Here is a 16,058-nt window from a genome sequence, read left to right as displayed (position 1 = left end):
CAACCAAAGTTGTTTTGCTCTTCTGCAGTTATCTTCCCCTTTTTGTAGTTCTCAGAAAAGAAACTAACTTTGAATTATATAATTAGCCAATTAATTTAAATTAACTTTAACCATGAGTAATACTCTACCAAGAATAGAAGCCAGGATGAATCTAAAGACTTTCTCCTTGATTTATTTATTTATTTATTTTGTGGTGCTGGGGATTGAACCCAGGGCCTTGTGCATGTAAGGCAAGTACTCTACCAACTGAGCTATATCCCAGCCCTCCTTATTTTATTTTAAGGAGAGCAAGGAACAATGGAAAGCACCATCCTTCAATTATCAAAGAATTCTTGCAACCAATGTTACAAATATATAAAACTTATTACTGCATTAGCCACCCAAATATAGGAACCAAAAGTATATACATTTAGTCATAAGGACAACTCCAAAGAATTTTGTGTAAAATAATCCCATCAAAAATTTTGAATCCATTTCTAAACCTGGGAAGGGCCCCAAGATTACATACTGAATATCTAAATTTGAAATCTTTTTTTTTAGAAAATGGCCACAAGAGTGTAATACTACCCTGATGTAAATTTTTCTAACCAAAAGAGAGTGGGAAAATGTGGGGCTGGGATTTCCAGTGTCTAGTGAATCATACCAAGGAATTCTGCTCTAACCTCAAGTTAGCCATTTATTTCCTTTATTCCAGCTGCATCTGGGGAACTATTTCAGGCTATTTATAAAGACATTCTTTTCTGATTATCATATGTACAACTCACTGCTTTGTTTTCCCAGAACATCCAGCTAAAACACATTACTGTTCCTTAAAATTGTCTTAACAGGTACCTATTGAATGGAGTGTTTCCAACAATTCAAAAACCTTCATGTTGAACATATTTCAATGAAGGCTTTGTTTTGTTTTATTACAGATAATTAATACTTCTCTCATTTGTTTCACCTTGCAATGATACTATAGGTATGAATATTATTGATTACAATAGTAGTAGTATCAGCTAGTGCTTACGAAGCTCTCACTGTGAGCCAGATATGATGTTAAAGCATTTTACATAGAATTTCCTTTTAAAATGTTTACAGCAATCCTAGAAGATATTATTCACAGTTTGTACAGATAAGGAAATTAATGTTTAGGGAAATTAAGTAACTTGACATGCTGAATCAGCTAGATCAAATAAAGAATTACAGATCTGAATCCAGGTGTGACTACACTACTATGTTCTACTATCTCAGATCAGCAATGTACTTAATATTCTCTAAGTACTGAAAAAATGGAAGGAACTGGAAATCCAAACTGGAAAAAAATCTATGTTCAAATAATATTATCATCAAAAATATTATCATCAAAGAACTCAGCTTTTGCATGACATTGAAAGAGTATTTATTTACATCATGTGATTTGTGGCTCAGGCACGTCTAGAACAGATTGGACATCTGGTCTATTGAATAACACCAAGAATGGTCATAGATGCAGTTATGAAAAGCCGGAAGCAAATGTAATCAGTAACAAGGAAAACTGAGAGTAGATAGGGAAATTCCTAGTCCAGACTGTCCACACAGGTCATGCTAACAACAAAACCAATCAACCAACCAAACCAAAACACAAATAGAAACAAACAAACAAACAACAACAAAAAAAGCCCATAAACTAAATACAACCAAGACAAGCAAAGTTATCAAGAAGTTGGCAATATAGCCCTACAAAACCCACATCATCATGAAAAATAGAGAAGATATATATATATATATATATATATATATATATATATATATATATCTTACNAAGAAAAAGAGATTTGACATACTATATTCATATAGTATATATATATATATATATATATATATATATAAACTGTACCTCTGCCATACTTTGTTGGAACTAGTGTTTTACCAATAAGAAAACAAGGGTCCAGATGGATTAAGTGAATAACCCATAGCTGTAGGTTAATTATTACCAGAATTTGAAATTATCAGTCAGGTTTTGAAGCTTTTAACTTTTGAGATTTTTCTCTGGATAAGCTGCCCCTCTTAATTTGAGCCTAAAGGCAGCTCAGCATTACAAAGTTTGGATCAAAGAATATGTACAACAATCAAGGGTAACTGATGCCAGGCCTGTTAGGAAAAAAATATTCACTTTGCTGTTGTGTTTATAAGATTGTTCTCCAAGCTTTTCCTAAGATTTGAGGTTTTATTATTTAGGTCAGAGTTCAGTAAACTTTTTCTACAAAGAACCAGATAATAAATATTTTAGATTTAGGGGCCATACAGTGTGGCAACCATGGAAATACTCAACTTTCCCAGATAATACGTCAACGAATGTGTGTTGCTCTATTCCAATAAAACCTTATTTACAAAAACGGCCACAAGCCATAGTTCCCCAATCAGATTTAGATGTTAAATACCTTAGAAAACAAGGTTTTGAATTACTTTATAATTTCTATGCCTAAACCAAATAATAAAAGCATTATGCGACAGATCCACAAGGAATCATTAGGATGCACATTTTCAGGAGGTTTCTGTTTACTGTCTCATTTAGGGAATTATCCAGACCTATTCTCTTGAAAGACACAGGATGTATTCCTTGCAGAAAAGCTGTGTTTTAAACCAAAGCAACTGAAATAGAAAGCATTTTCTGTTGTTAGTAATGCAGGAGAAAGGTTCCTTTGGAACAAGACAGACCTAAGAGGCTGTGGGTACAGCTCAGTGGTACAGTTTGTGCTTAGTGAACATGAGACCCTGGGTTGAAGCCCCAGCATCAAAAAGAGAGAAAAAAAAAAGGCAGCTCTTAGTTCAAATCCTCATTTGACCACTCAGTACCCATAGGAAGTGAAATTTTTTTTTTTCAAGTGTCTGAATCTGTTTCTACATTTCTCAAATGAGAATAGAGTGTTTGTATGTGTGTTGTACAATTGATAAATTATATTCTGGCATACAATAGTTTGCTTCTTCCTCGTGGCTATAAAATTATCCTCTCAGAGTAAGAACATTTTTGCAATACAGAAATTACAAATTTATTCCTCAGATTTTCTCTACACTACCAAAAATAACAGTACCATGAACAAAAAAAACAACACAAAAACCAACAGGACAGATGGCACAAAGCTCTGAGGATGAAGCTTCTGAATCCCTCCATCCTGTATAGGGTGCTCTGGGACCTAATTTTTACTCACACATTAAATGGATAGGGGACAACATTCTTTTGATGTTTACTTTCCACTTACAATAGGTAGAATCAAGGTGGTGGGCTAAAAAATAAGTGTTTAATGAAATAATTTGCAGTTTTCTGGAGATTCAACTACTTAGAATTTTGGGGACCAAATAGTTCCTTAGACCTGGTGCCACATGTTGCTTTACGTGGAGAAAAGGAATCTAGCATGAAAAGTCTTATAAGTTGAACTTTTGTTATGAATTCTCTCTATTCAACTATTTGGTGACCAGAGGGACATAAAAAGAAATAACTTAAGGGCTAGGGTTACACCTCAGTGGTAGAGCGCTTGCCTAGCATGTGTGAGGTACTGGGTTCAATCCTCAGCAAATCAAAAAGTTACAACCAGGAGATGTGATTTAGCTGGCAAGAAAAAGAGATTTGACATACTATATTCAAACATTTATATCTCAGTACCCCACTATTGAGAAAGTTGTGCTCAATGTGCCAGGAACCAAAAATAAATATAATAAATAAATGTATTATGAAAAAAAGAAAGAAAGAAAGAAAAGAGAAGAAAAAGAACTAACTTAAAAAGGGCTCCAGGTAAAAACACCACACAGCAGTCCACTTTTCTTGACATGGTTTTGCCTCCCACAGATTCAGTTACCCTAAGTCAATCACTGTCTGAAAATATTAAGGGGGAAATTCCAGAAATAAACAATTTATAAATTTTAAATATATTTTAATCATAGGATATTATTATAACTATTCTATATTATTAGTAGTTAGTTATTATTGTTAATTTCTTAGTGTGCCTAATTTATAAGTTAAATTTTATCATAGGTATGTATGAAAAACACAGTAGCACAGAGGATTCCATTCTGTTTTTGAACATTCATGGGAAATCCTGCAATGAATCTTCCACAGACTAGGCATTTTCATCCTCTATTTTTATGTTTCTTGAATAAACAAGATTTAGAATAGCAGTTAATTGAACAAAAGGCAGGGGTGCAAAAAGACTGGAATCTCTAAGGGGAAAAAGATGTGCAGAGTTTGGAAAAGCATAATCAAATGTATAAGAGCTTGAAATCATGGTTAGTCACAACATTAATTTCATTTAAAATTTCAATTAATATTGGTGAAAAGCATGAAACTTTTATATCACCTGTTTAGTAGCTAATTTACCTAGAAACTCCAAGTAAGGATTAAGAATTTAGACTTAAGACTCCTAAACTATATAATCTGGCTCTTTAAGACATATTTTTCCCATCATTATTCATGTAAAGCAAAGGTTCTCACACTTTGGTATACATCAAAATTACCCTGTAAAGCTTATTAAAAATGCATGTACCTTGGCCTAACCTAGACCTACTGAATCAAAATCTTTAGTTGCAGGGTCCTTCATCTCTATTAAAGAAGCTCAACTGAGCACTTTTTGACATATCATGATTGAATTCAAGAGTTACAAAGTCAGATATTCATTACTAACAAAGGAAGGTGAAAGGAGTTCTTACAAACAATAAGCTTATTTACTTCATATTTGCAGTTGCTCTCATTAATATGATGCTTTCATTTTCCTCTCATAACCTGCATGTTTTATCACACATACACACCCACACTCACACACTGATTTTTAACAAACTAGGCTCCCGCCCCTCTTGTTAAAGGCTGGTACAATTTCCCGTACATACTTGACCTGCATGGAGCATACTCAACAGTCTTTGTTCCATCTTGAAGAAAGCAAGTTCCAACAGGCTCTCTCTCCTGTTTCAGCTCAGTCCTCCAGTGGTACAAGGGAGCACAGGCCTGAAACCAAAGGTTCAGTCCATGATACAAAAAGTCTCCAAAAAATTATAATATCACTTTCTAAACCTTAATAAAAATTAAGCCAGGCACAGTGGTGCATGCCTATAATCCCAGTGACTTGGGAGGCTGAGAAAAGAGGATCACAAGATCAAGGCCAGCCTGGGTGACTTAGCAAGATTCTGATTGAGAATAAAATAAAAAGTGCTGGGGATATAGCTAAGTGGTTCAATCCCACTACTATTAAAATTTTTTTTAATTAAAATTAAGATTAATCAATCTATCCTATCATAGTAGTAGATAATAATTTTTAAAGTAATATTTTTCTCATTTACTTCTGAAAGCCAATTTGTGGTCCAAATATGTGTATTCAAAATAGTTAGAAAAGATATTATTTCATATTTCTTTTATTTATTTATTTATTTTTATTTTTTGGTACTGGAGATTAAACCTAGGGGCACTTAACCACTGACCCACATTCCCAGTTGTTTTTTATTTTGAGACAGGGTGTCACTAAGTTTCATAGGGCCTCACTAAGTTGCTGATGCTGGACTCTAATTTGTAATCCTCCTATCTCACCCTCCTAAGCCATTGGGATTACAGGTGTGAATCACCAAGCCCTGCAGTAACATATTTCTTGATGCTATGTGTTAATAAGCTGAAGGTCACAGACCAAATCAACTTTTGAACTCAGTAACACTCAGTGTATTTAGGATACACCCCTAAATTATACAGTAAATAGTTTACTGAGTAATTAGAATTTGCAGTGCTTATTTATTTTCCAAGTAAAACATGAAATTTTTGTTTTCAGAATTCTAATTTCAATGTCATGTAGAAGCCATAAAATAGCGCACATCTACGAAAAGCACTGACAATTCAATTTACTGAAAAAGTGTAATGGATTTCTATAATACTCCTTGAAGCAAAGTGCTAACGTAAATACTTCAGACTTCAACACTAGGCTATTTTATATCCACCCTGATAAAACTGTAAGCACGAATTTTTACTTCTGCACATGTGACGCTCTAGAGTAGCTGATTTGCTCCTCCTGCTTCTTTTTTGCTTCCTTGCTCTTCTTTCTGCCTAACATGCCCCCCTTCTCAAGCCCATCCTTCATCTCAAATTGTTAAAGTCTTTATAAAAATTCTCCTCTTGAATAAATTTTTCCCAAAATTCATTGTCACTTGAAAAACAAAAGACAGTAATAAATACTAAGCAGGTAATTAAAATAGGGGAGGACTCTCCAAAGAAATGATATTAAAGCTGAAGTATGAATAATAAAGAGTTGATTTTGAAAATCAACAAGATGACTGTTATAAGCAGAGGACACACAAACACTAAGGTACAAACAGAAATGACTCTATATATGGAATAAATGGACAGAAAGACTAGTGTGACCGAAGTATGAAGATGGACTGAGAAGATGCCAAAGAGAAAGGCTAAAACCCAATTTGGGGGATGCTGATAAGCCAGGACAAGTTTCTGACATTCATTCAGAGAGTAACAGAAAGTGCTGGACTGTTTTCACCATAGGGAAAGACTCCGTTTCCCTTCAGTCCTTCTATGTAGAGTAGCAGTAGTTGGGGCAACAAGGTAGCAGAGGGACAAGAAGAGCTAGTGCTCAGGCTCAGGTGAGAGTGGTGACGGCTCACTACAGGGCAACAGTGATGAAGATGAAGATCTCCTGATGGGTGTGGGATACATTCTGAAGGCAGAATTGACAGGGTTCCCTGGTGGATGGGAGAGCCATGCTTCTCAATTGCCAGGAAGATTTGTATAGGAATAGATAAGTTTGTGTGCTTCTTTATGCTTTTTGATGAAGGGTAACAGGAGTCCTATTTGCACCATTTTCATTTTCAACAATCTATTAGACATCCAAAAGGAAATGCCAAATAGATAGCTAGGAAATGTGCTTTTAAAAGTCTAGGGAGAAGCAGGGTGTGGTGGAACTCTCTCACCTGTAATCCCAGCAGCTGGGGAGGCTGAGACAGGAGGATCTCCAGTTCAAAGCCAGCCTCAGCAACAGTGAGATGCTAAGCAATTCAGTGAGACTCTGTCTCTAAATAAAATACAAAATAGGGCCAGGGATGTGGCCAGTGGCCAAGTGCCCCTCAGCTCAATCCTCAGGACAAAATAAATAAACAAATAATCTAGAGAGAACTAAGAGCCAGAGATACAGATTTGAAGGTTGTAACATATAGTTTGTATTTACAGACATGGTACAGGATAGGAGCCCCTAGGTAAAAGGCATGAGAAAAGAACAGGGTCTGGAATAGAGCTTAAGGACACCTCATCATTTAGGAACTGAGTAGAAGAGGAGCCATGAAAATAAAATGCAAAGGAGCAGCCAGTAAGAAGAAAAATCAGGAAAGCATGGTGTCACAGAAATCAAGGGAAGAAATGTATTTTTAAAAGGTGGGAAGTAGGGGCAGTGACCATGTCAAATGGTGCTGAGGGACAAGAAAGATAGAAGTACAACTGGTGGTGGGGGGGGATATATTATATATAATATATATATATATATTGTATATTATATATATTATATTACTATATATTATTTTATATATCTCATGGAGATATATATCATGGACACATATACGAAATGATGTACCAGTGGATTTCAGTGATCTGACAGTTAATGAATGGTGAACTCAGCCTTGCCTACCGCCAGGAGTGACTGAGAAGAGAACGAGAGGTGCAGAAGTGGAGACAGTTACTGGAGAAAGCACTCTCCATGAGAAGAGATGCAGAGAAATGGGGCAGAGGCACAGGGGAAGATGGGGGAAGTAAAGGGAAAACTGTTTGCTATATTTTTAAAAAGAAGGAGCACTAGAGCTCTCTTAATCACCGGTATGCTACTCCTAAATTTGAGTGGATAGAAATAAACTGATGGCAGCTATCAAGTAGGGCATGAAAAACGAATAATACAGAAACAAGGGTAGAAAAATCAGGAGCATGGTATCCTCAGAGGAGCAGCCTTTGATCACAGCTACCTTATTTCACTGCATTCTGTGTGCTTGACAATGCTGAATTTCACCATGAGCTTGAAACCATCACCCTTGCTATCCATCTCCACATAAATTGACACAACTCACCTGAAAAGAAATATCACAAAGACTTACCAAAATTTTATCCTGTTTTGACCTCACAGATGCTCCAAACCACTGGTGCGATTTAAACTCCAATGGATCATCCTTGGCATAATCTCTGTTGCCTAAAATAACAGAATATTGCAAGAGATAAAAAAACTAAATATATTGGTCTTAGTATAAGAAAGTTTATTTCTGTACAGCCAGGTTAGGAATGTTGTACCTTTGTTTAGTCAAATACTATATTCAGCAACCCAGAAGAACAAGATCCAGGGTTGCTCTGAACCCCAGCAAATATCCTAATTCACATGTGCAAAGTAATTGTAAATGAGATTTCCCAGTTACTAAATCATTACATAACTATACAACAAAAACTGTGAACACTTATTATACTGCCAAAAGTTTTTTCTATGGCTTAAGGATATGTATGAAAAATCAAAGCTTATGAAACTCTTTTGTATGACACAGTTTGTAAATGACAAGGCTAAGATGAACACCAACGACAATATGAATCAAAAAGTTACACCAGGAAATGCAATTTAGCTGGCAGGAAACAGAGATCTGACATATTATATTCAAGCGTTTATATTTAAGTACCTCACTATTGAGAAAGTTATGCCCAGTGTGCCAGGAACTAATAACATAAAGCACTGTGGAAGTATATAAATCCTTTCCTCTGAAAAACCCTAGATCTAGTCAAGGAAAAAGTTATGAAAGTTTATGCACAAAGTATTCTGAGAAGAGACTATTTTTAAAGTCAGGTTTGTTCCTCTTAAATCTGTTGTCATAATTCTTTATTAATATGTGTTTAAATAACTATATTGGACATTTCAGCAGACAAATATCAATTTTAAGAATGCCAGGCAACATGTAAATGTCATCAAGAGGTTTAGCACAACCATCACCCACCCAAGATAGTGAAATTACTCACTAGTGGTTACATTTGTAACTTCTCTAACCACCATAGAACTAATAGTAGTTATGGTTATTCAATTCTATTCTGAAGACTTAAGGCTAAAGAGTTGTAAATAATTAATGAGAATTTCAATAATACCAGGTATCCTATGTAAGGTGGAACCTCTAATGTTATTCACTATATTATTCTTTTAGCTTTTTCCTCTTCTGAAAAAGAAAGGTGTCAGTCGCCAAAGGTCTCAAACTGGAATCTAAATTACCAAGTTTTTTGGTCAGGGATAGCGAAGGCACCCTTTTTTAAGCTTAGAGAAGGAAGAGAAGAAATCGAAGTAGCTAATATGCACTATTGACCATGAAAACCGAGTGTTCCCTTGGCTTGCCTCTGAAGCCTGCACTCACGGTGCGTGAAATAACACACAAGTAACCTATATACCACCCGAGAGTACATGTGCTCCCTTACATTTCCCATCTTCCCACAGTTTAATTCAGAACATTTAACTGTGTTGTCCCTAAGCTAGGAGAAGATAAAGCAGTTCCAGTCAGTAAAGAGTGGATGAGTTCTCTATGTTTTCTCTCCCATCCATGAGGCTCTTAGACGAACTGCTAGATGGAAGCATCCTTGGTCCAAGTCTTTGGGTCATCCAGGACCCCTGTTCGATGGGGACATGAACAAGAAATAATCTCCTTCCTTTTTTTCTTTTTCAGTACTGAGGATAAAAACCAGTGTCTCAAGCATACCAAGCAAGTACTCCACCACTGAGCTACATCCCAGCCTTTTTTGTATTTTATTTTATTTTGAGACAGGATCTTGCTAAGTTGCTGAGCTGGTCTTGAACATGTGATTCTCCTTCCTCAATCTCCCAAGTAACTAGGGTTACAGGTGTATGCCACTACATGTGGCTAAGAAATAAATGACTTATTTTTAAGTAACAGACTTGGTGCTATGTTTGTAACTGCAACATGTTTTCACTGAAGTATAGCCTAGCACAGACTGTGTAGTGTGTACTAGACACATAATGCTATTTCCAACAGAGCCTGAATAATAACCACAAAGAAACATAGCCCTTAAAAGAACCAGATTCAATTGATAATGTTTTAAAAATTTTAATCAAATATTCACACTTATAGGGACTGGGGATTTAGCTCAGTTGGTAGAGTACTTGCCTCACATGCACAAGGTCCTAGGTTCAATCCCCAGCACCACACATACACACACACACACACACACACACACACAGAATTCTGTTTTTTAAAAAAATTTATAATTACCAGTTACTTAATGGGAATTTTTTGTTTATTCCAACACAAGATAACTATATTCTCTCACTTTGTTGTGGGCTTTCTATTCTTTTCTGTTTCTATTTTATTCTATTCTATTCAAGAAATAAGAGTATTTCCCCTTCACATCAATGAAGCAGGAGAAACAGAGTATGACTGTGAAAAAAACAGCTGACCTTAGAAAGAGTCCCCTCCACTAACTTGTATCTGAAGACAAAAAGCAACTCCATAAACTAAGGAAATCACAGCAAGTTTAAAAAGGGAACTGAGTTTCTAAGTTAGTGTACTTGAACCACAAGTAATATTCTTACAATTGCCACCTCCTGCTTTTGCTTTTATTTAAAACACAGCCTTTTCAGCAATATGAAACTCCTAAGATGTCCAAGCAGAAGTAAGACTTTTTTAAGAGTAGAAGAAATCATAGGTTGAACAGAACTGTCACATCAAAGAGGTTTAAACTAAGGCTCCATATATTTTCTTATACTCTAAAATTTCCAAGGTTAAAAAAAAATGTACAATGGGATAGACCCAATATCACTACAAGATAACTATGTGTGAGAGCACACATATATCTTTTTCCCCTTAATAATATGTCAGAAATGATAAACTGATGTCATCATTTTCACTGTGGTTTAGTAACCCATTACACAGCCATACAATAGTTTAACCAATCCCCTGTACCTCCTTCTGTTTCAAATTTGGGAATATTTCTGTTTTGATTTAAGAGAACAATATTCTCTCAAGTCACATCTACATCGTCCTCCATTTTACACAAGACCCTCAGCAAAGCATGTCATTCAGGGCAGGCATAGATTCATTGCTAGATTAAAGTGATAAGCTCCCCAAGAATATGGCATGTCAAACAGAATAGTGGATACACTTCTGTTAAGTTTCCAAAGTAAGTTTACTTTTATATGTAAGAGTTCCCTTCTTCTCAGTCTGCAGTCTGAAAGAAGTCATGCTCAGTCTTTTTTCAGAGGCCTTTTTCTCTTGCCTGGAAAACTTTATTCCTTCCATTCTAGATTCAAAGCGTACCTGGAAATTTAGCTGTGAGTGTCCACTTGTGACCTCAATGCATGAAGAAATGGGCGTCTACCTCTCAATGTGTCTATCACAAGACACAATCATGGAACCTGCAATTATAGTGGACAAACTGTAGACTAGGGATGTGTCAGGAGTTATGGGGAAAGGGAACAGAGCATAAAGGAGAAAAATGCTTTGTAGGCCCGAAAACTTCATGCAAAGAAAGGAAGAGTGGTAAATACTGAAGTCTTATAGAGAAGTGTGCATTGTTCATTGTGATTAGAAAGAAATACCTAAAGAAGTCGTTGTCAAGGGCATCTGTGCTATGCTAAGAAGAGGCTTCATGGGATTTTTGAGTGGCCTCTATGCTAAACAATATTTCTTCAATTATTATATCACTAAAAAGTTGGGCAGAAGTTCCTGCTTTGCAAATAATTATTTAATTATTTCCCTACCACTTTGAAAAACTGTCTTCATAAATATTTTTCTGAACAAATATACTTTTCTCTCAATGTGTATATAGTGGCTGGCACAAGATGCTGTTGTGCCTTGTCAAGTAGTTTGTCCTCGTCAGAGGTACCATGCTCTATCTTCGGTTTTTAAAAGAGATGGTTAGAAAACATCCCTTGCTATAATGATTATTGGACACCTGTCTTTGAAGATATCAGGCTTAGTATAAGCTAGAAAATGTCATAAAAAATAAGAATAAATTTTATAATTATATTTTTGCTTTTATATGCATTCACAAGTATTATGGAACAAAAAGAATCAATAGTTATTTATATGTGGTAATTAATAAAAATGAAGGCACACAGAGGTGAAAAAGTATCAGACAATGTGACTCTCTTTGATGAAAAAGTAAGTTTAGCCAGGCGTGGTAGCATACACCTATAATCCCAGTGGCTCGGGAAGCTAAGGCAAGAGGATTTTGAGTTCAAAGCAAGACCCTGTGTCAAAATAAAATATTTTAAAAAGGAGTTGGGGATGTGGCTCAGTAGTTAAGTGTCCCTGGGTTCAATTCCTAGTACCAAAACAAAACCAAAAACAAACAACAACAACAAAAGAAGTAACTTTAAAAAAAAAGCATTGGGACTGGAGTTGTGGCTCAGTGGTAGAACACTTACCTAGCAGGTATGAGGCACTGGGTTCAATCCTCAGCACCACATAAAATAAATAAAGGTATTGTGTCCACCTACAACTAAAAAAAATTTTTAAAAAGCAAAGCATCACACAATGTGACTCTTTTTGACAAAAATGTAAGTTTAAAAAGCTCATTCCAACAACATGTACCATGTCCCAAGTTCCATCTGTAGCACCATGGTGGGCAGGGATGAATTTCAAAAGTAAACTTGAGGAGTTTGACTAAAACTTAAATCTGCTCAAAACCAACAGCCATATTTTAAAGCACCGTGTAATTAAATATGTTTTCAATTACATTACCAAATGAAAGAAGCCAAACATAACTGGATATAATGCATTAGCGTGTATAAGCACCCAAATTTATTCAACAGTCTTCAAAAACGAAAAAAAAAATACACACACACACACACACACACACACACAGTTTTCAATGCCTCCAGATTCAACAGTCACAGCCTCAAATTAACATCTTTTCATGAAGTGCTCAAAAGGAAGTTTTCTTTATTAACCAGAATTTTTTTTTCAGATATCTTCAAATATTTGATTCAACATCAGCAGAAGTTTCCCTCAAAGGACGTATGAACAGAATGGATGGGAGAATGAAAAGGAAAAGCTCTCTCCAAACAAACTGACAAGAAGTTCATTCATGACCTGCCTGAAAACTGGCAGCTATTCTGGGACACATGAGCGAAGTCAATATTTTGAGTCAGCCCTGAGGTCACCATTTTGGGTGATGTTGGAACTCCCCAGACTGCCTGGAGTGTGCCACCGCCCTGGAAAAGGAAAAGGGATACAGATAACTGCAGAAGTTCCAGGGCTAGAAAAAAAAAAAAAGAATGCTTTCTTCTGGCAATGATCAAGATTACAAAGATTGCTGTGCAGAATGACACACCATGTTGGAGGGCATTTCACACAATGACATAAAGGAGAAGACTCTGCCCTGTGGAATAAAAATTAACATGAGATTCTGTACTCTCACTTTCAAAAGTACAGAGGGAAATGTTGCTAGAGAAACTTGAAATTAATTAGCAAGTCAATCACTAGAGATTTGAAAATTTAATGTCTATATCTCAGCTTTTGATATTTTTGACTTCCATTTTATCAGACTCCTATGGCTAAATGCTTGAGGACAGAAGCAAATGAGAAGAGCAGACTGTCATAACTTCCTTATTAGCAGCCAACTCTTCTGACTTCCTCAGGATTTCAAAAGCCATTGTCAAACATTTAGCATTCAACCTGCTGGAGAATTACACAGGGAATACTTATTAAAAAAAAAAAAAAAAAAAACACCTTGTTACCTTAGAGCTATTTCTTCTTCTTCTTCTTCTTTTTTAATATATATTTTTTAGTTGTTGATGGACCTTTATTTTATTTATTTGTATGTGGTGCTGAGAATCAAACCCAGTGTGTCACGCATGCTAGGCAAGCACACTACCACTGAGCCACAACCTCAGCCCTTTTTTCTTCTTTTTATGACTAAATAACATCCATCCTTTGGAACAAGAATTTTTGAAAAGGCTGAAGTGAGGAAGAATGGCAAAGCATTAGAAAAACAAGAGAATGAATTTTTAATTTAGATGCTAAATGCAGTTTTAGTCATTTGATTTCCATTCATTTCTATGATTTCTATGATTAATAAAATTATTTGGGTCTCTAGAAAATTTGAGTTTTTTGCTTAACAAAAAAAAAACTATAAAAACAATGCCATCCTATATCAGTCCTTTAATAAAATAGATAACTCAAGCAGCTTTTTTAACTCAGACATCACTTCTGCTCAGTTATACTTCCTAAAACAAGTTTGCTTCAAAGAAAAATTTCCCAATAGAGCTTATATATTTGTGTAAAATTTGACAGGTCTGAGGAAAAAAAAATCTCTTTTGATCATGCATTAAACAGTAAGTCCTAGGTACCTCCTATGTCCAATGCTAGAAACAGAGCAGTAAATAAGAGAGATGAAGTCTTTGCTTTTCAATGAGAAGAAATAATAAATAATTACATAAGCAATAAGATATTTTCAGAGAGTCTCAAACACTATAAAATATATTTGAGGGAAAATAATGACGAGGTAGTAACATAGCTACTGGTACCATGTATTCACCTAATAGTGTAGTGAAAAAAATGTCTTTCCTCAAATTGGGGCTTCTAGTATTCAGCTATTAACATCTCTGACATCTGAATGTGTATTTTAGTCAATGGGGAAATACATTTGTAATTAGTATTATGTTTTAACACCCATGACACCCTTACATTTATAGTCAACAAAGGTGCCAAGAAATATCAATAAAAAAGAATCTTTTCAACAAATGGTGCTGGAATAATTGGATATTCCTATGCAAAATGACTCATTTGGAATACTACTTCAGAACAATACAAAAAAAAACTAGATGAAATCTCAGACATTTTAAAATATTAGAGGTAAAACTATGAAACTCTTAGAAGAAAACAGAGGAATAAATCTTCATGACTTGGGTTAGACTGGTTTAGGAAATCAAAAGCTTACTGATAAAAGAAAGATCTGACATGTTGGACAATGTCAAAATTAAAATTTCTGTGCTTCAAAAACACCATTAAAAAACTGAAAAGATACTTGCTTATCACGCACTGGATAAAAGACTTGTATCCAAAGTAATAAAAACAAATACAAAAAAAAAACAGTTTTACTTAATAGAAAGCCTAATTAAAAATGGGCAAAGGACTAGAAGAACAGACATTTCTCTAACAGGAATATAATAATAAGCCTAAGAAAAGATACTCAGCTTAATTAGTCAACAGGTAAACACACACCAAAACCATAATGAAAAATGACTTCACACTCACCAGGATGGCTATTATAAAAAAGAGAACAAGTGTCTCTAACGAAGTAGAGAAAGTGGAACCCTAATATATTGCCATGGGGAGGCAAAACAGTCCAAAGACGTTTGAAAACAGTTTGGCAGCTTTCAGAGAAGTTACATGTAGATTACCGTATGACCCAGAAATGTTACTCCTAAGTACCTAAGAAATATGAAAATATATACCCACACAGACTTGTACACAAATGTTCATGGTAGCACTGTTCACAGTAGCCAAATAACCCATATGTCTGCATAATGCAAAATGGGGAATGAACAAAATACTTATCCATTAAACAAATACTACTCAGCAACAGAAAAAAGTAAAGGTTGATTGGGGATTTTATAGTTACACATATATATGAAATATAAAAAGAGGAAATAAATACACACAAAAGATTAATGTTGCTTAGGGATAAAGTACAAATGGGGATAGACTAATACAAACATAAGATTTCTTTTTAGGGATATCAAAATACTCTGGAATTAGACTCTAGTAATGATATGAAAGTTTAAAAACATGATAAAATTCATTCAACTGCACATTTAACATAGGTAAATATTATTGTAAAATTTTAACTATTAATGCTGTTTTAAAAAGTGATGAATCTGACCGGGTGTGCCTGTAATCCCAGCAGCTCAGGAGGCTGAAGCAGGAGGATCATGAGTTCAAAGCCAGTCTCAGCAACAGTGAGGTACTAAGCAACTCAGTGAGACCCTGTCTCTAAATAAATACAAAAAAGGACTGGGGAAATGGCTCAGTGTTAACTGCTTCTGAGTTCAATGCCTGATACCAAAAAAAAAAAAAAAAAAAAAAAAAAAAAAAAAAAA

General features: G+C 35.2%; 1 protein-coding gene and 1 non-coding gene across 3 annotated transcripts in view; both read right to left on the bottom strand.

The window, feature by feature from the left end:
- Itgav (integrin subunit alpha V) overlaps positions 1-16,058 on the bottom strand; it is a 73,287-nt gene that overhangs the window by 49,115 nt on the left and 8,114 nt on the right. For both annotated transcript variants that reach the window (XM_015481133.2, XM_048808135.1), the window contains 2 exons: positions 8,074-8,165; positions 4,840-4,954 (listed from right to left, as the gene is read on the bottom strand). In XM_015481133.2, the coding sequence (XP_015336619.1) occupies positions 4,840-4,954; positions 8,074-8,165 (207 nt within the window). Of the gene's footprint in view, positions 1-4,839; positions 4,955-8,073; positions 8,166-16,058 lie in introns of those variants that run through there.
- On the bottom strand, positions 189-261 carry Trnav-uac. The gene has a single exon. It is a non-coding gene; the product is annotated as a tRNA-Val (tRNA).

Source organism: Marmota marmota, unplaced genomic scaffold (assembly GCF_001458135.2).
Source record: "Marmota marmota marmota unplaced genomic scaffold, marMar, whole genome shotgun sequence".
NCBI classification, from domain to species: domain Eukaryota; kingdom Metazoa; phylum Chordata; class Mammalia; order Rodentia; family Sciuridae; genus Marmota; species Marmota marmota.
This window is presented reverse-complemented; position numbering and strand designations above follow the sequence as displayed.